General features: G+C 41.6%; 1 protein-coding gene across 1 annotated transcript in view; it reads left to right on the forward strand.

Moving 5' to 3' along the window:
* LOC124550783 (glycine, alanine and asparagine-rich protein-like) overlaps positions 1–3,151 on the forward strand; it is a 166,896-nt gene extending 163,745 nt beyond the window's left edge. Inside the window, exons 6-7 of the mRNA XM_047125507.1 lie at positions 350–457; positions 3,083–3,151. Of these exons, the coding sequence (XP_046981463.1) occupies positions 350–457; positions 3,083–3,151 (177 nt within the window). The remainder of the gene's footprint in view (positions 1–349; positions 458–3,082) is intronic.
* The last annotated feature ends 10,292 nt before the right edge of the window (positions 3,152–13,443 follow it).

Raw genomic sequence — 13,443 nt, forward strand, 5'->3', positions numbered from 1 at the left:
AGAAAACACCTAGCGTTCGCAACCTTTAATCCGTCCAAAACCTTACAGAGAAAAGAGAACATAGCATTTTCAGTTGTTAAACCACTTCTAAAACCAAACTGTACATTTGACAGCTTCATAACTTCCGTTCTTCCACACCAAACTCTCCCCCTCTCCACAGCTGCTACACGCATTGCTCTCCAAGTTGTCCACCCCATCTCTCTACACTCCTACTTCTGTCTCATGCTCCGCAAAGTCCTGATGCTACGTGCAGGGGGCAGAGGAGAGTGAGGAGTCAGTAAGTAGCTCTGACGGCAGGCCTCCCTGCTTGCCGGACTGCTCATTCTGAGACGTCTTGTGATTCCCGCAGGAGCAGCTGGCTGAGCTTGAGGCGGCCTTCTCCAAGTCGCACTACCCGGACATCTACTGCCGCGAGGAGCTGGCTCGGACCACCAAGCTCAACGAGGCCCGCATACAGGTAGGACAAGCACGCCGACTACCTATACCGCCTAGCTGTGGCTGAAGCCACAACTCCGAATGTAATCTTATACAGTGAACAACGCGTTCACTGCCACCACAACCTACATACATTGTTTATACTGTATCTTCACTGACAAGTCTTGATAATTGCCATTGCTTTATTCCATAACAAGTTGTATTAAGGTTTTTTTAAAACTGAAGTGACTTCGCTATGGCAGTGGACATTAATGTTCCAGGTGAAACGGCCATGATTGAAGATGCTCTCGTAATCTCTATATACTTTATAAAAGGCAATGTCCTTTCTGACTTACTATTCATCCCCCAGACAAAATCGCTAAGGAATGTGGAGCTTACACTGTGTGCGTCATTTAACAAGTTATCTTTCGAAATACCAACTCTAAGGGGTGGAACACAGATGACGAATTTAAAAAAAAAAAAAAGTCGTTAATAAGACAATTTTGAAGCTAGACCTACGAAAATTGGTATTCGCTTTCTCGGACAGAAATAAAGAAGTACATGTTTCAGTATTTTTGGAAATTCAACCCTACGGGGGTTAAATGTTGCGTGTAAGCTTTTTGTTTTGGAAATATATCACCATTAGAAAACTACTAAAGTATTTTTGAAGCTACATTTATGAATACTGGTATTTGACTTCTCCATTACAATTAAAAAAATACGTGTTTCAATGTTTTTGGAAATTGAACCCCTAAGGGTGTGGAAAAAGGCAATGAGAATTTTTATGACAACATTTTGTTATGAAAGTATTTTAAAGCTAAATCTATGAAAAATTAAATTTGACTTCTCAGCCAGAAATAAAAATACACGGGTTTTACTGTTCTTGGAAATTCAATCATTATGGGGTTGAAACGGAAGATGAAAGTTTTTATGGAAGTATTTCATTTTGCAAGCATTTATGAAGCTAAAGCTATGAAAATTTATATTTGGCTTTTCGGTTAGAGATGAAAAAAATTTTGAAGCTAAATTTATGAAAACTGGTATTTCAGTTCTCAGCTAGATATAAAGAAATATTTCTTAGGGGATGAAAGTAGCTATGGCAATATCTCCCCGAGAATGCAAAAACTTCGGCTCCAGCTACCAGAAACTCTTTTTGGTTAGAAATACCTTAGGAACAGACCATGTTCATATGGTCTTCATTATCGTGAAAAACTTAGGTGTTGCAATTTTGAACGGCATAAAAATTCGATTAAATAAAAACAAAAAAATTCTTTGCAGGCCATACAGTCTAAACTAGTAAGTGAATAATACCCAAAGAAAATAGCATTACAGAATAAAATTCAGTCATCACTTGGAAATATATTTTTATTTCGTTTTACCGTTTTCGAAAAGTCAATTTATCATCTTCAGAAACTTAGTACTGGTTTAGCACATGTCAGTATCTTCTTCATAGAAGCATAACGACATTATTTGTCCAAAAATATACATATTGTATGTCATTATTGTAAAATTACTGTAAATTATCAATCTGTTTTTACAAAAATGGCATGCAATATATATATGTATATATATTTGGACATACCGTCACATTTTGCTTTTATGAAACCAATACTAAGCTTCTGAATATGACAATTTAATTTGTCGAAATCAGTAAGGCAAAATAAAAGTATATTTGAAACTTCCTGGCAGATTCATATCAGCGCACACTCCGCTGCAGAGTGAAAATCTCATTCTGCAAAAGTATATTTGTTACTGAAGACTGACTTTTATTCTGAAATAAATACTACAGCTGCTGAAGACTACAGCCAGGAACAAAATAAGAAGTAATATTACCAAGTGAATAACAATCCTCAGCAATGATTAGTCATAGACGCGCGCATATAACGCAACAGAAATTCTCTAGACACATGAAATGATCTGCTATTCATTACCGTGGCCTTGCAGTGTAAGTCTCTTACAGAGCGCAATAACGGTACTACGAAACAGCTGCTGCCCAGGAACTTTCGAGACGAACTTACTTTCCACAATTTGAAAATACTTTAATATTGCTAAGAAATGCTTCATATTTGAATAAATTGCTCGGAGCAGAAGTGGTTCCAATTGAATCAACAGTAGAATTAAAACACGGTAATATTTCTGCAATGACCTCTGTATGGGACCTCAGTGCAAGCTTCACGAGTGTTTAGTGCTACCGTATACCAAAAGCAGTTTAATCGTTTCAATTAAATTAATGAAAGGAACGAAATAGCATTAAATAGTTGAAAGTTTTTTTCCAGTTTCATGGCTGTTGTTTTATCAAAAAAATGGTTCAAATGGCTCTGAGCACTATGGGACTTAACATCAATGGTCATCAGTCCCCTAGAACTTAGAACTACTTAAACCTAACTAACCTAAGGACATCACACAACACCCAGCCATGTTGTTTTATCATATAAAACATAAATGCGCTACACAGAACAACTAGATTAGTATAAACATTTTCGGTACGCCCTGTCTTGCAGCTCTCAATTATTGGAGAAGTGAGATTTTAACATCAAAACTTATTTTTAATTAGATGTAACTAGTTTACCCGCTTTCAAGTCACGTACTTGTATTTAAGATATGATTGGCGTGGACAGTTCTGTTTATGTCATCAGACGTAAATGTACTTCATATCTTCGTTATCCAGCCTGATGTGATCCACGGGACAACAGCATGTACACAGAAGGGAGAATTTGTTCTTGTTGGATTACACTGAGTGTCACGTTGACTTATTTACCGTAGGCGTTATCGTAATTTTTCTTCAGTCAGATTGAAGTTACGTGATTTACGTTCTGTTCTCGTCACAATCATACAAAGACCTACCCCAGAACGTGGATTTGTGTAAAATATACAGGTTGAGTCACTAACTATTGCCACCTAGAATGACTCCGAAATTATGACAGTAGCTGAAAGATTTGTGGGATAAATGTTGCATGGGACAACGGGGCCCGTAATATGAAGTTGGTTTTTTGTTGCCAGGTGAGGTTGCGTCAGAGATATGAAGGTCAACTTTGTTTTTTTTTTTTTTAATGGGATGCTATAGTTTGGTACTTTTTCTGATAGTGGCTATCAAGACGAATTCAATGATGTGTAACAGTAAGGTTTGTGAAGGTCAACGAAGGTCAAAAAGGTGGCATGAAGGTCCATTTACAGAAGGTGTTCGAAGTGATGTCCATTGGTATCAATACAGGCTGCAATCTTCTTATCATGGATTGAGTAGTATTCCTTATCACTTTGTAAGTAGGCTGTTTAGGTTTTCTTATTGGCAATGTTACGTAGCGCTCTGTATGAAAATCGCTGGCTGTGCTGTGTGCAGTCTGTGGCTAGTTTGCATTGGTGTCTGCCACTGTAGTGTTGGGCAGCTGGATGTGAACAGCGCGTAGCGTTGCGCAGTTGGAGGTGAGCCGCCAGCAGTGGTGCATGTGAGGAGAGAGATGGCGGAGATTTGAAATTTGTAAGACTGGATGGCATGAACTGCTATATATATTATGATTATTAAGGTAAATACAGTGTTTGTTGTCTATCAAAATCTTTCATTTGCTAACTATGCCTATCAGTAGTTAGTGCCTTCAGTAGTTTGAATAATTTATTTAGCTGGCAGTAGTGGCGCTCGCTGTATTGCAGTAGTTCGAGTAACAAAGATTTTTGTGAGGTAAGTGATTTGTGAAAGGTATAGGTTAATGTTAGTAAGGGCCATTCTTTTATAGAGATTTTTAAAAGTCAGATTGCGTTGCGCTAAAAGAAAATATTGTGTGTCAGTTTAAGCACAGTCCTGTATAATTGTACAAAAGGGACGTTTCATAACTTCTGTACTTATCGAACCACGTGCTCTGACAATTCTCCCTCGCATATCTTCAGGTGTAGTTGGAACGTCTTTATAAACAATATCTTTTACGAACCCCCACAAGAGAAAATCCAGAGACGTCAAGTGTGGCGAACGAGCCGGCCACGACACATTTCCTTCTCGCCCAATACAACGATTTGGGAATTGTCTCTGTAACTCATTTCTAGCCATCAGACATGTATGTTTGACCAGAAACATATGGTACACATTTTATAATGGGAGTGTTACATGAAAAACGTAAATTCTTATCCTAGGCGACACAATTATTCGCATAAAGCACGATGTCAACATAGTGAAAAACATACATTATAGTTGATGAAATTGGCATTGAAGTGTAGTATTAAATGGCATACAAAAACTACAATAGGAATTAAAATTTTGTGTCAGTATTGTTTCCTAACGCGGAAGCTAAAATTAGAAATGTAATCAAGAGTTGGAGGATACTGTACTGGGAAATGATAGTTTTGCCAGTATATGTAGTACTTCTCATAATATTTCCTTGCACTTAGAAAATTTGCAGAGGGCCAAGTCTTCCACATTAATATTTCTATTCCGTCTGAGGAAATTTAGTAAAAAAAAACTCGAAAGATGCTGTTCACTAATTGTGGACCAAGCGAAGTGAAGCAATAGTTAGCACACTGGACTCGCATTCTGGAGGACGACGGTTCAATCCCGCGTCCGGCCATCCTGATTTGTGCTTTCCGTGATTTCCGTAAATCGGTTCAGGCAAATGCCGGGATGGTTCCTTTGAAAGGGCACGGCCGACTTCCCTCCTTCCCTAGCGGGCAGGTGTGGCCAAGCGGTTCTGGGCGCTTCAGTCTGGAACCGCACGACCGCTACGGTCGCAGGTTCGAATCCTGCCTCGGGCATGGATGTATGTGATGTCCTTAGGTTAGTCAGGTTTAAGTAGTTCTAAGTTCTAGGGGACTGATGAACTCAGATGTTAAGTCCCATAGTGCTCAGAGCCATTTGAACCATTTTTTGACTTCCTTCCCTATCCCTCCACAGTCCGATGAGACCGATGACCTCGCTGTTTGGTCTCTTCAACCAAGTCAGCCAACCAACCAACCAACCACTAACTGTGCTCCTTAGTGTCCAGAGTAGCTAGGTGAGAGAGCTAAACTATCTGTCAGCAGTGCAGTCTTGATTGTGGAATTGTTATGCTGTTTTTAACTGATTCGACTGTCAGTGCTTGGCAGGACATTGTACAGGGCTACTACAAATGATTGAAGCGATTTCATAAATTCACTGTAGCTCCATTCATTGACATATGGTCACGACACACTACAGATACGTAGAAAAACTCATAAAGTCTTGTTCGGTTGAAGCCGCATTTCAGGCTTCTGCCGCCAGAGCGCTCGAGAGCGCAGTGAGACAAAATGGCGACAGGAGCCGAGAAAGCGTATGTCGTGCTTGAAATGCACTCACATCAGTCAGTCATAACAGTGCAACGACACTTCAGGACGAAGTTCAACAAAGATCCACCAACTGCTAACTCCATTCGGCGATGGTATGCGCAGTTTAAAGCTTCTGGATGCCTCTGTAAGGGGAAATCAACGGGTCGGCCTGCAGTGAGCGAAGAAACGGTTGAACGCGTGCGGGCAGGTTTCACGCGTAGCCCGCGGAAGTCGACGAATAAAGCAAGCAGGGAGCTAAACGCACCACAGCCGACGGTTTGGAAAATCTTACGGAAAAGGCTAAAGCAGAAGCCTTACCGTTTACAATTGCTACAAGCCCTGACACCCGATGACAAAGTCAAACGCTTTGAATTTTCGGCGCGGTTGCAACAGCTCATGGAAGAGGATGCGTTCAGTTCGAAACTTGTTTTCAGTGATGAAGCAACATTTTTTCTTAATGGTGAAGTGAACAGACACAATGTGCGAATCTGGGTGGTAGAGAATCCTCACACATTCGTGCAGCAAATTCGCAATTCACCAAAAGTTAACGTGTTTTGTGCAATCTCACGGTTTAAAGTTTACGGCCCCTTTTTCTTCTGCTAAAAACACGTTACAGGACTCGTGTATCTGGACATGCTGGAAAATTGGGTCATGCCACAACTGGAGACCGACAGCACCGACTTCATCTTTCAACAGGATGGTGCTCCACCGCACTTCCATCGTGATGTTCGGCATTTCTTAAACAGGAGATTGGAAAACCGATGGATCGGTCGTGGTGGAGATCATGATCAGCAATTCATGTCATGGCCTCCACGCTCTCCCGACTTAACCCCATGCGATTTCTTTCTGTGGGGTTATGTGAAAGATTCAGTGTTTAAACCTCCTCTACCAAGAAACGTGCCAGAACTGCGAGCTCGCATCAACGATGCTTTCGAACTCATTGATGGGGACATGCTGCGCCGAGTGTGGGAGGAACTTGATTATTGGCTTGATGTCTGCCGAATCACTAAAGGGGCACATATCGAACATTTGTGAATGCCTAAACAAACTTTTTGAGTTTTTGTATGTGTGTGCAAAGCATTGTGAAAATATCTCAAATAATAAAGTTATTGTAGAGCTGTGAAATCGCTTCAATCATTTGTAATAACCCTGTATATAGAACAAACGTAAATGTCGTATGGTATTGTTGGTTGGGATAACCCACGGGGTGGGTTCAGCCGTCTGTCAGTGAAAGTGTTCTCCTTCTCACACACTGACCCTTTCCCTTGTGGATATGTGAGAGGTGTGTTGTACACTTCGTTGTAAAGCGCAGGTGAGTGGAATGGATGCGTGTATTGTGTAGTGGTATGTTTGCCTGGTGCGATGATGACAATGAGGGAAGGCAGCGGATGAAACTGGCCTCCGCGCACGGTCTACTTCTCCCGAGGGGTCGGCGAGCTTGACGTCACCATCCGAGGGACGGATCACCGTCAACAGTGTCGCAAACCCTCATTTCATGAGACACTCCGGAGAAATTTTGAATCTAATCCAGGGTATGGGCCCGAAGATTGATGACCAGGAACTGTACGACACGGACAAATATTGACGAGAAAATTTCATCCACAACCGGGATTCGAACCGGCGCACCTCCGAGACGGTCGCCATGGTACAGGCTTGCGTAAGCGATCTCGGCGAGAGAGAGAGTCTTATACTGAAGTAACTAAAGGAACCACTTTTTTGGCTTCTTTCATAAAACTTTAATTTCGAGCTATGTTTCAGATTGTCAGGTCATTTTACAGAAGATAAATGAGTCCAAGATATACTTACGAGAAATGATAAAAAGGTGTTTAGTTTAGTAATAAAATTATAAACAGCCGACCAGTTGCAATGGATAAAGAATTCTTTACCTAGGTTTCGACAAATATAAATTTGTCTTCTTTAGAAGGTGGCGGTAAATCTCAGATTCTTACACCCTTCTCCAGTTAAATTTAATAAAACGTTTCTTATTACGACAGTTCCAAACGTAGCAACCAAAGAGATAATTTCACTTTTTTAACAGTGAGTTTTAATAAAACGTTTCTTATTACGACAGTTCCAAACGTAGCAACCAAAGTTATAGTTTCACTTTGGTTGCTATGTTTGGAACTGTCGTAATAAGAAACGTTTTATTAAATTTAACTGGAGAAGGGTGTAAGAATCTGAGATTTACCGCCACGTTCTGAAGAAGACAAATTTATATTTGTCGAAACCTAGGTAAAGAATTCTTTATCCATTGCAACTGGTCGGCTGTTTATAATTTTGTTACGTGGAACCATTGCTATTGTGCAGCTATGTTTAAAATACTGTTTAGTTTAGATAATTCTACATCACGTATAAGGATTAAAAATGATTTTCGCCCGGAGCTCACTAAACTTTAATTTTCCAGACCATATTTCACTTTAAAGTACACCAACTTTTGTTAAGTACTTCAGGATTTGTGGTAATGTAAGAGACACTTTGTAACCTCCCCCTCACTTATCGACCTTAATGACAGTGAAAAATTAAACCGCGTGTACCTAATGGAAATTTGGGAAAAGCAATCGTCAGCGAAGTCAATTTGTCAGTAAAGAGGGAGGAAAGGGTTACATCTAAATGAAAGGAAAAATGCAAATGAAACTGGTGGAAATTAATTTTGAAAAGGGGTAAAGTTAATAAAGAAAGTAAATGTGCGGCCGTTACGTTAACAATTAACTAGCGGTAATTAGATATTTGAGATTTGGGGGAAATTATGGTCGACAGTCCTAAGGGCAATTACTATAGTAACTGAAAAAAGAAAGGTTATTACACATATAATTAGCACTAGAAGCGTGGCAACTGAAGGTTGACACGTGTAGTGTGAAAACTGAAAGTTTGTCAGAAGTAATAAATTTCGCTACACTCTGACTTAATTTAGCAAAAGAATTATTAAAACCGGAAAATCGAAAGTTAATTTAGTGACTGGAGTTAATAGTGAGCTTTCTTTCTGAAGCACATCGAAATTCAGTAAAATACGGTTAGTCTTGGACTACCTCAACAATCATTTCAAAAGCTACTTGAATCTACGCAATTGAGAAATAAGAAATTTAAATTTGAACTTAAATTAAATGATTCTGAACAATTAACAATAGTAAAATTTAGTACGTACCAAGCTGAGCTGCAGTCACAGGTAACTAAAATACGATAACGAAACTCGCACTTCTAATTTGTGCTTGTGCAATCTAAATATTGTAGCTAGCTATGAATACCTTAACTGAACTTTGAAATTAAAGCAGTGAAATCGAATGATGCTGGCGTTTGAATTTCAACGACACTCGGGCTCATTTCGGAAAAGGAAGGGACCCTGCTTGGCAATGCAATTGGGACAATGAGCAACAAAGGTTCATGCTAAGTTGCTGTAATTTTGTGATGCAACAATTTTAAAAGTTTGAAAAGCTGAGGTCTGCCATACAGTTCTAAAACTTTATGTGCTTCCAGTCTTCCTTGTTGGCTGATTGAAGGTTTGAAGCCGTCGATCGAGGAGATGGCGACAGTCACTCATTGTCGGCCGTCGCTGTTGCAGAAGCTGGATGTTGGCGCGCCTTCTTCTCGACACGGTCACCAGACGAAACGGGCTCTTGATGTGCGCCAGCTAATGCTTCCCGTCCGCGACACCATGTCAGAAATTATCATCGCAAGTCGAGCGCAATTACATGCTGCCAAACCCCGAAAGCGCGGCAACTCGCGGGAGCTTCACACAACACACCTGCTCCACTGCACCACCCCAGCCAGACTCTCCCTCTGCCCGCGCTCCACGCGACAGAGTTAACACTACCAAAGATCCTAAACACTTTGGTTCTCCACACGACCTATCGACAGCATAGTTTTCCGTAGGCCAGACCCAGCGTAAAAACACAAATAATATTTACAAGACAAACCAGTTATACATCGACATAAATGCATAAATATATACAAATAGTAAAACAATTACAATATACAAAGACACAGAAACGTTATATCTTCAGGTAACAAAATAAGGAAAAATATTTGCAGTGCAATAGATGGAAATAGGAGGATATGCATTTCCGGCGTTACAACTTCCTTCACAGCTTTGACGAAAATCGCTTTGTTAATGTTTTTCATAACAGTGAAAACTGCTTTGATGTGGACTGTCATTGTTTTCTTTAAACCTGATTCAGCCGAGTTAATCAGGGAGTCTAACAAAGAGTAATTTAAGTGGAACTCTCTCCGTCCAAACAGACCCCGAAAGGCCCAACGGTACCGACCGACGGCCATGTCAGCCTCAGCCGACAAGTGCCACTAGACGCGGATATGGAGGGCCATGTGGTCAGCGCACAGGTCTCCCAGCACTTATCAGTTTACGTGACCGGAGCCGCTGCTTTTCAACCAATTAGCTTCACAGTTGACTTCACGAGGGCTGAGTGCACCCCGCTTGCCAACAGCGTTTGAAGGACCGAACGATCGGCCATCCGAGACGTAGCCCAGCCCGACAGCGTTTAACTTCGCTGGTCTGAATGGAACCAGTGTTACCATTGCGACAAGGTCGTTTGCTCAGTTAAGCGCAGTGGCCACAAAAATATTCGTATGATGAATTTGTCTAGCAGAAGTTGAAGGCATGTCGATGTGCCAGTATCTAGAAATGGATTTAAAACTAATACTTTCTGTAGTCCCATGGATTACGTACCACCTGCAACTTTACGCTTGTAGCCACTGTACCTGCATCTCGGCGCCAACGTACGTGTTGACATCATGCAGTCTGATGCCGCCGATATCAGGGTGAGCAGTGACTTTATTCCCACCCAAACATCAGGCACCCATACCTACAAGCACAGCTACTGAAATGATTACAGTTCTATTCCGAAAATACGCACCGATTCAGTTCAAATGGTTCAGAGCACTACGGGACTTAACATTTGAGGTCGTCAGTCCCCTAGAACTTAGAACTACTTAAGGAGGGTAGGACGTCAAACGGGCCGACTTGGAGCAGGAGAGACATCTCAGTACATTCTAATTTCCAGTGTCTATACTTTTACAAATAAATTCATAAGACTTTATCAGCATCACCAGGAAGGATTCAGGATTTACGCTGATCGTAGTGGAAGTTCGAAAACGTAACAAAATAAATTTTTTTTACGTGCGAAATTTTATCATTTTTTCACTTACTAATGGCTGCATTTGTTGCTATAGGTACACTTTTCTTCATAAGTTAGAGAGATTCTTCGATGAATTTTGTACAGCATACATACCACACTCACAGGTGTATAAAACTCTAAAATTTATTTAATTTATGAAAAAACGAATGAACTGTTATATTTTAAACTTCATGTTTAGAAAAAACACAGATTTTATAGTTAATTACCTCAAATTTTACCACAGTTTTTAATAGATTTGGAAAATTCTAGAGTTTCATACACCTTTAAGTATGGTTTGTATGCTGTGCAAAATTCATCGAAGAATCTGTCTTACTTATGAAGAAATGTATACCTATAGAAACAAATGCTGCCATTAGTAAGTGAAAAAGTGATGAAATTTCACACGTAAAAAAATTACTTCTTTATGCTTTTGAAACTTCCACTGCTATGAGTGTAAATTCTGAATCCTTCCTGGTCATGCTGACAAAGTTTTATGAATTTATTTGTAAAAGTATAGACAGCGGAAATTGAAATGTCCTGTGGTGCCTCTACTGCTCCAAGTCGGCCCGTTTGACGTCCTACCCGCCTTAAACCTAACTAACCTAGGGACATCACACACATCCATGTCAGAGGCAGGATTCTAAACTGCGACCGTGGCGGTCGCGCGGTTCCAACCTGAAGCGCCTAGAACCGCTCGGCCACTGCGGCCGGCACCGATTCTATGAGACACACAATCATTCAACTTTGAAGATCGTTGTGCAGTGTTCCTAGCTTGTGACATCCTGCTCTTAAGCATAATAGTGTGTCGCAGAGCACCAGATACGGATAGGTGAACTGCGATGTCTGGAGTTTTAGCGCTGACTACTCTCACTGAAAACCTCTCAGGAAAACTGGAGCGCCCCGTCGAAGACACTGTGCAGGAACTGTTAAGCCGCAAAGCCTGACTTATGTCCTATGGCGCAGTAATACTAAACTGCGCACTATATTGTTCCGCTTGATGCTTGCGACGCTGCTGGAGACCTTCGTAGCCGCACTTACAATTGGTATCAAACTGGATGCGCCTGCCTGTATAGGCTGATCCGCTCAACATCTGTCTCTGCAAGGAAGTCTAGCTTGCAGGGATGCCACTCAGGCTCACAACGCCCTGAACGGTCTACTACGAGGTGCATTCAAGTTCTAAGGCCTACGATTTTTTTTCTCCGGACTGGAAAGAGATAGAAACATGCGCATTGTTTTAAAATGAGGCCGCGTTCATTGTCAATACGTCCCAGAGATGGCAGCATCGTACGGCAGATGGAATTTTACCGCCAGCGGCGAGAATGAGAACTGTTTTAAATACTTAAAATGGCGACGTTTTCCTTACTTGAACAGCGTGCAATCATGCGTTTTCTGAATTTGCGTGGTGTGAAACCAATTGAAATTCATCGACAGTTGAAGGAGACATGTGGTGATGGAGTTATGGATGTGTCGAAAGTGCGTTTGTGGGTGTGACAGTTTAATGAAGGCAGAACATCGTGTGACAACAAACCGAAACAACCTCGGCCTCGCACAAGCCGGTCTGACGACACGATCGAAAAAGTGGAGAGAATTGTTTTGGGGGATCGCCGAATGACTGTTGAACAGATCGCCTCCAGAGTTGGCATTTCTGTGAGTTCTGTGCGCACAATCCTGCATGACGACCTGAAAATGCGAAAAGTGTTATCCAGGTGGGTGCCACGAATGCTGACGGACGACCACATGGCTGCCCGTGTGGCATGTTGCCAAGCAATGTTGACGCGCAACGACAGCATGAATGGGACTTTCTTTTCGTCGGTTGTGACAATGGATGAGACGTGGATGCCATGTTTCAATCCAGAAACAAAGCGCCAGTCAGCTCAATGGAAGCACACAGATTCACCGCTACCAAAAAAATTTCGGGTAACCGCCAGTGCTGAAAACATGATGGTGTCCATGTTCTGGGACAGCGAGGGCGTAATCCTTACGCATTGCGTTCCAAAGGGCACTACGGTAACAGGTGCATCCTACGAAAATGTTTTGAAGAACAAATCCCTTCCTGCACTGCAACAAAAACGTCCGGGAAGGGCTGCGCGTGTGCTGTTTCACCAAGACAACGCACCCGCACATCGAGCTAATGTTACGCAACAGTTTCTTCGTGATAACAACTTTGAAATGATTCCTCATGCTCCCTACTCACCTGACCTGGCTCCTAGTGACTTTTGGCTTTTTCCAACAATGAAAGACACTCTCCGTGGCCGCACATTCACCACCCGTGCTGCTATTGCCTCAGCGATTTTCCAGTGGTCAAAACAGACTCCTAAAGAAGCCGTCGCCGCTGCCATGGAATCATGGCGTCAGCGTTGTGAAAAATGTGTACGTCTGCAGGGCGATTACGTCGAGAAGTAACGCCAGTTTCATCGATTTCGGGTGAGTAGTTAATTAGAAAAAAAATCGGAGGCCTTAGAACTTGAATGCACCTCGTACTTCACGAAGACAGCAGTTTGATCGATTGTGCTTTGTTCATCAGTGGGTTCAAACGAATTACAATGATACCAACGTGAAGCTTCTAGACGAACACCGATCAGGTTTCCGTAAACTTCGCAACACGATATCTGTCTTAATAAAGATTACAGATGACCTGAAG

The sequence above is a fragment of the Schistocerca americana genome, chromosome 9 (genome assembly GCF_021461395.2).
Source record: "Schistocerca americana isolate TAMUIC-IGC-003095 chromosome 9, iqSchAmer2.1, whole genome shotgun sequence".
NCBI classification, from domain to species: Eukaryota; Metazoa; Arthropoda; class Insecta; order Orthoptera; family Acrididae; genus Schistocerca; species Schistocerca americana.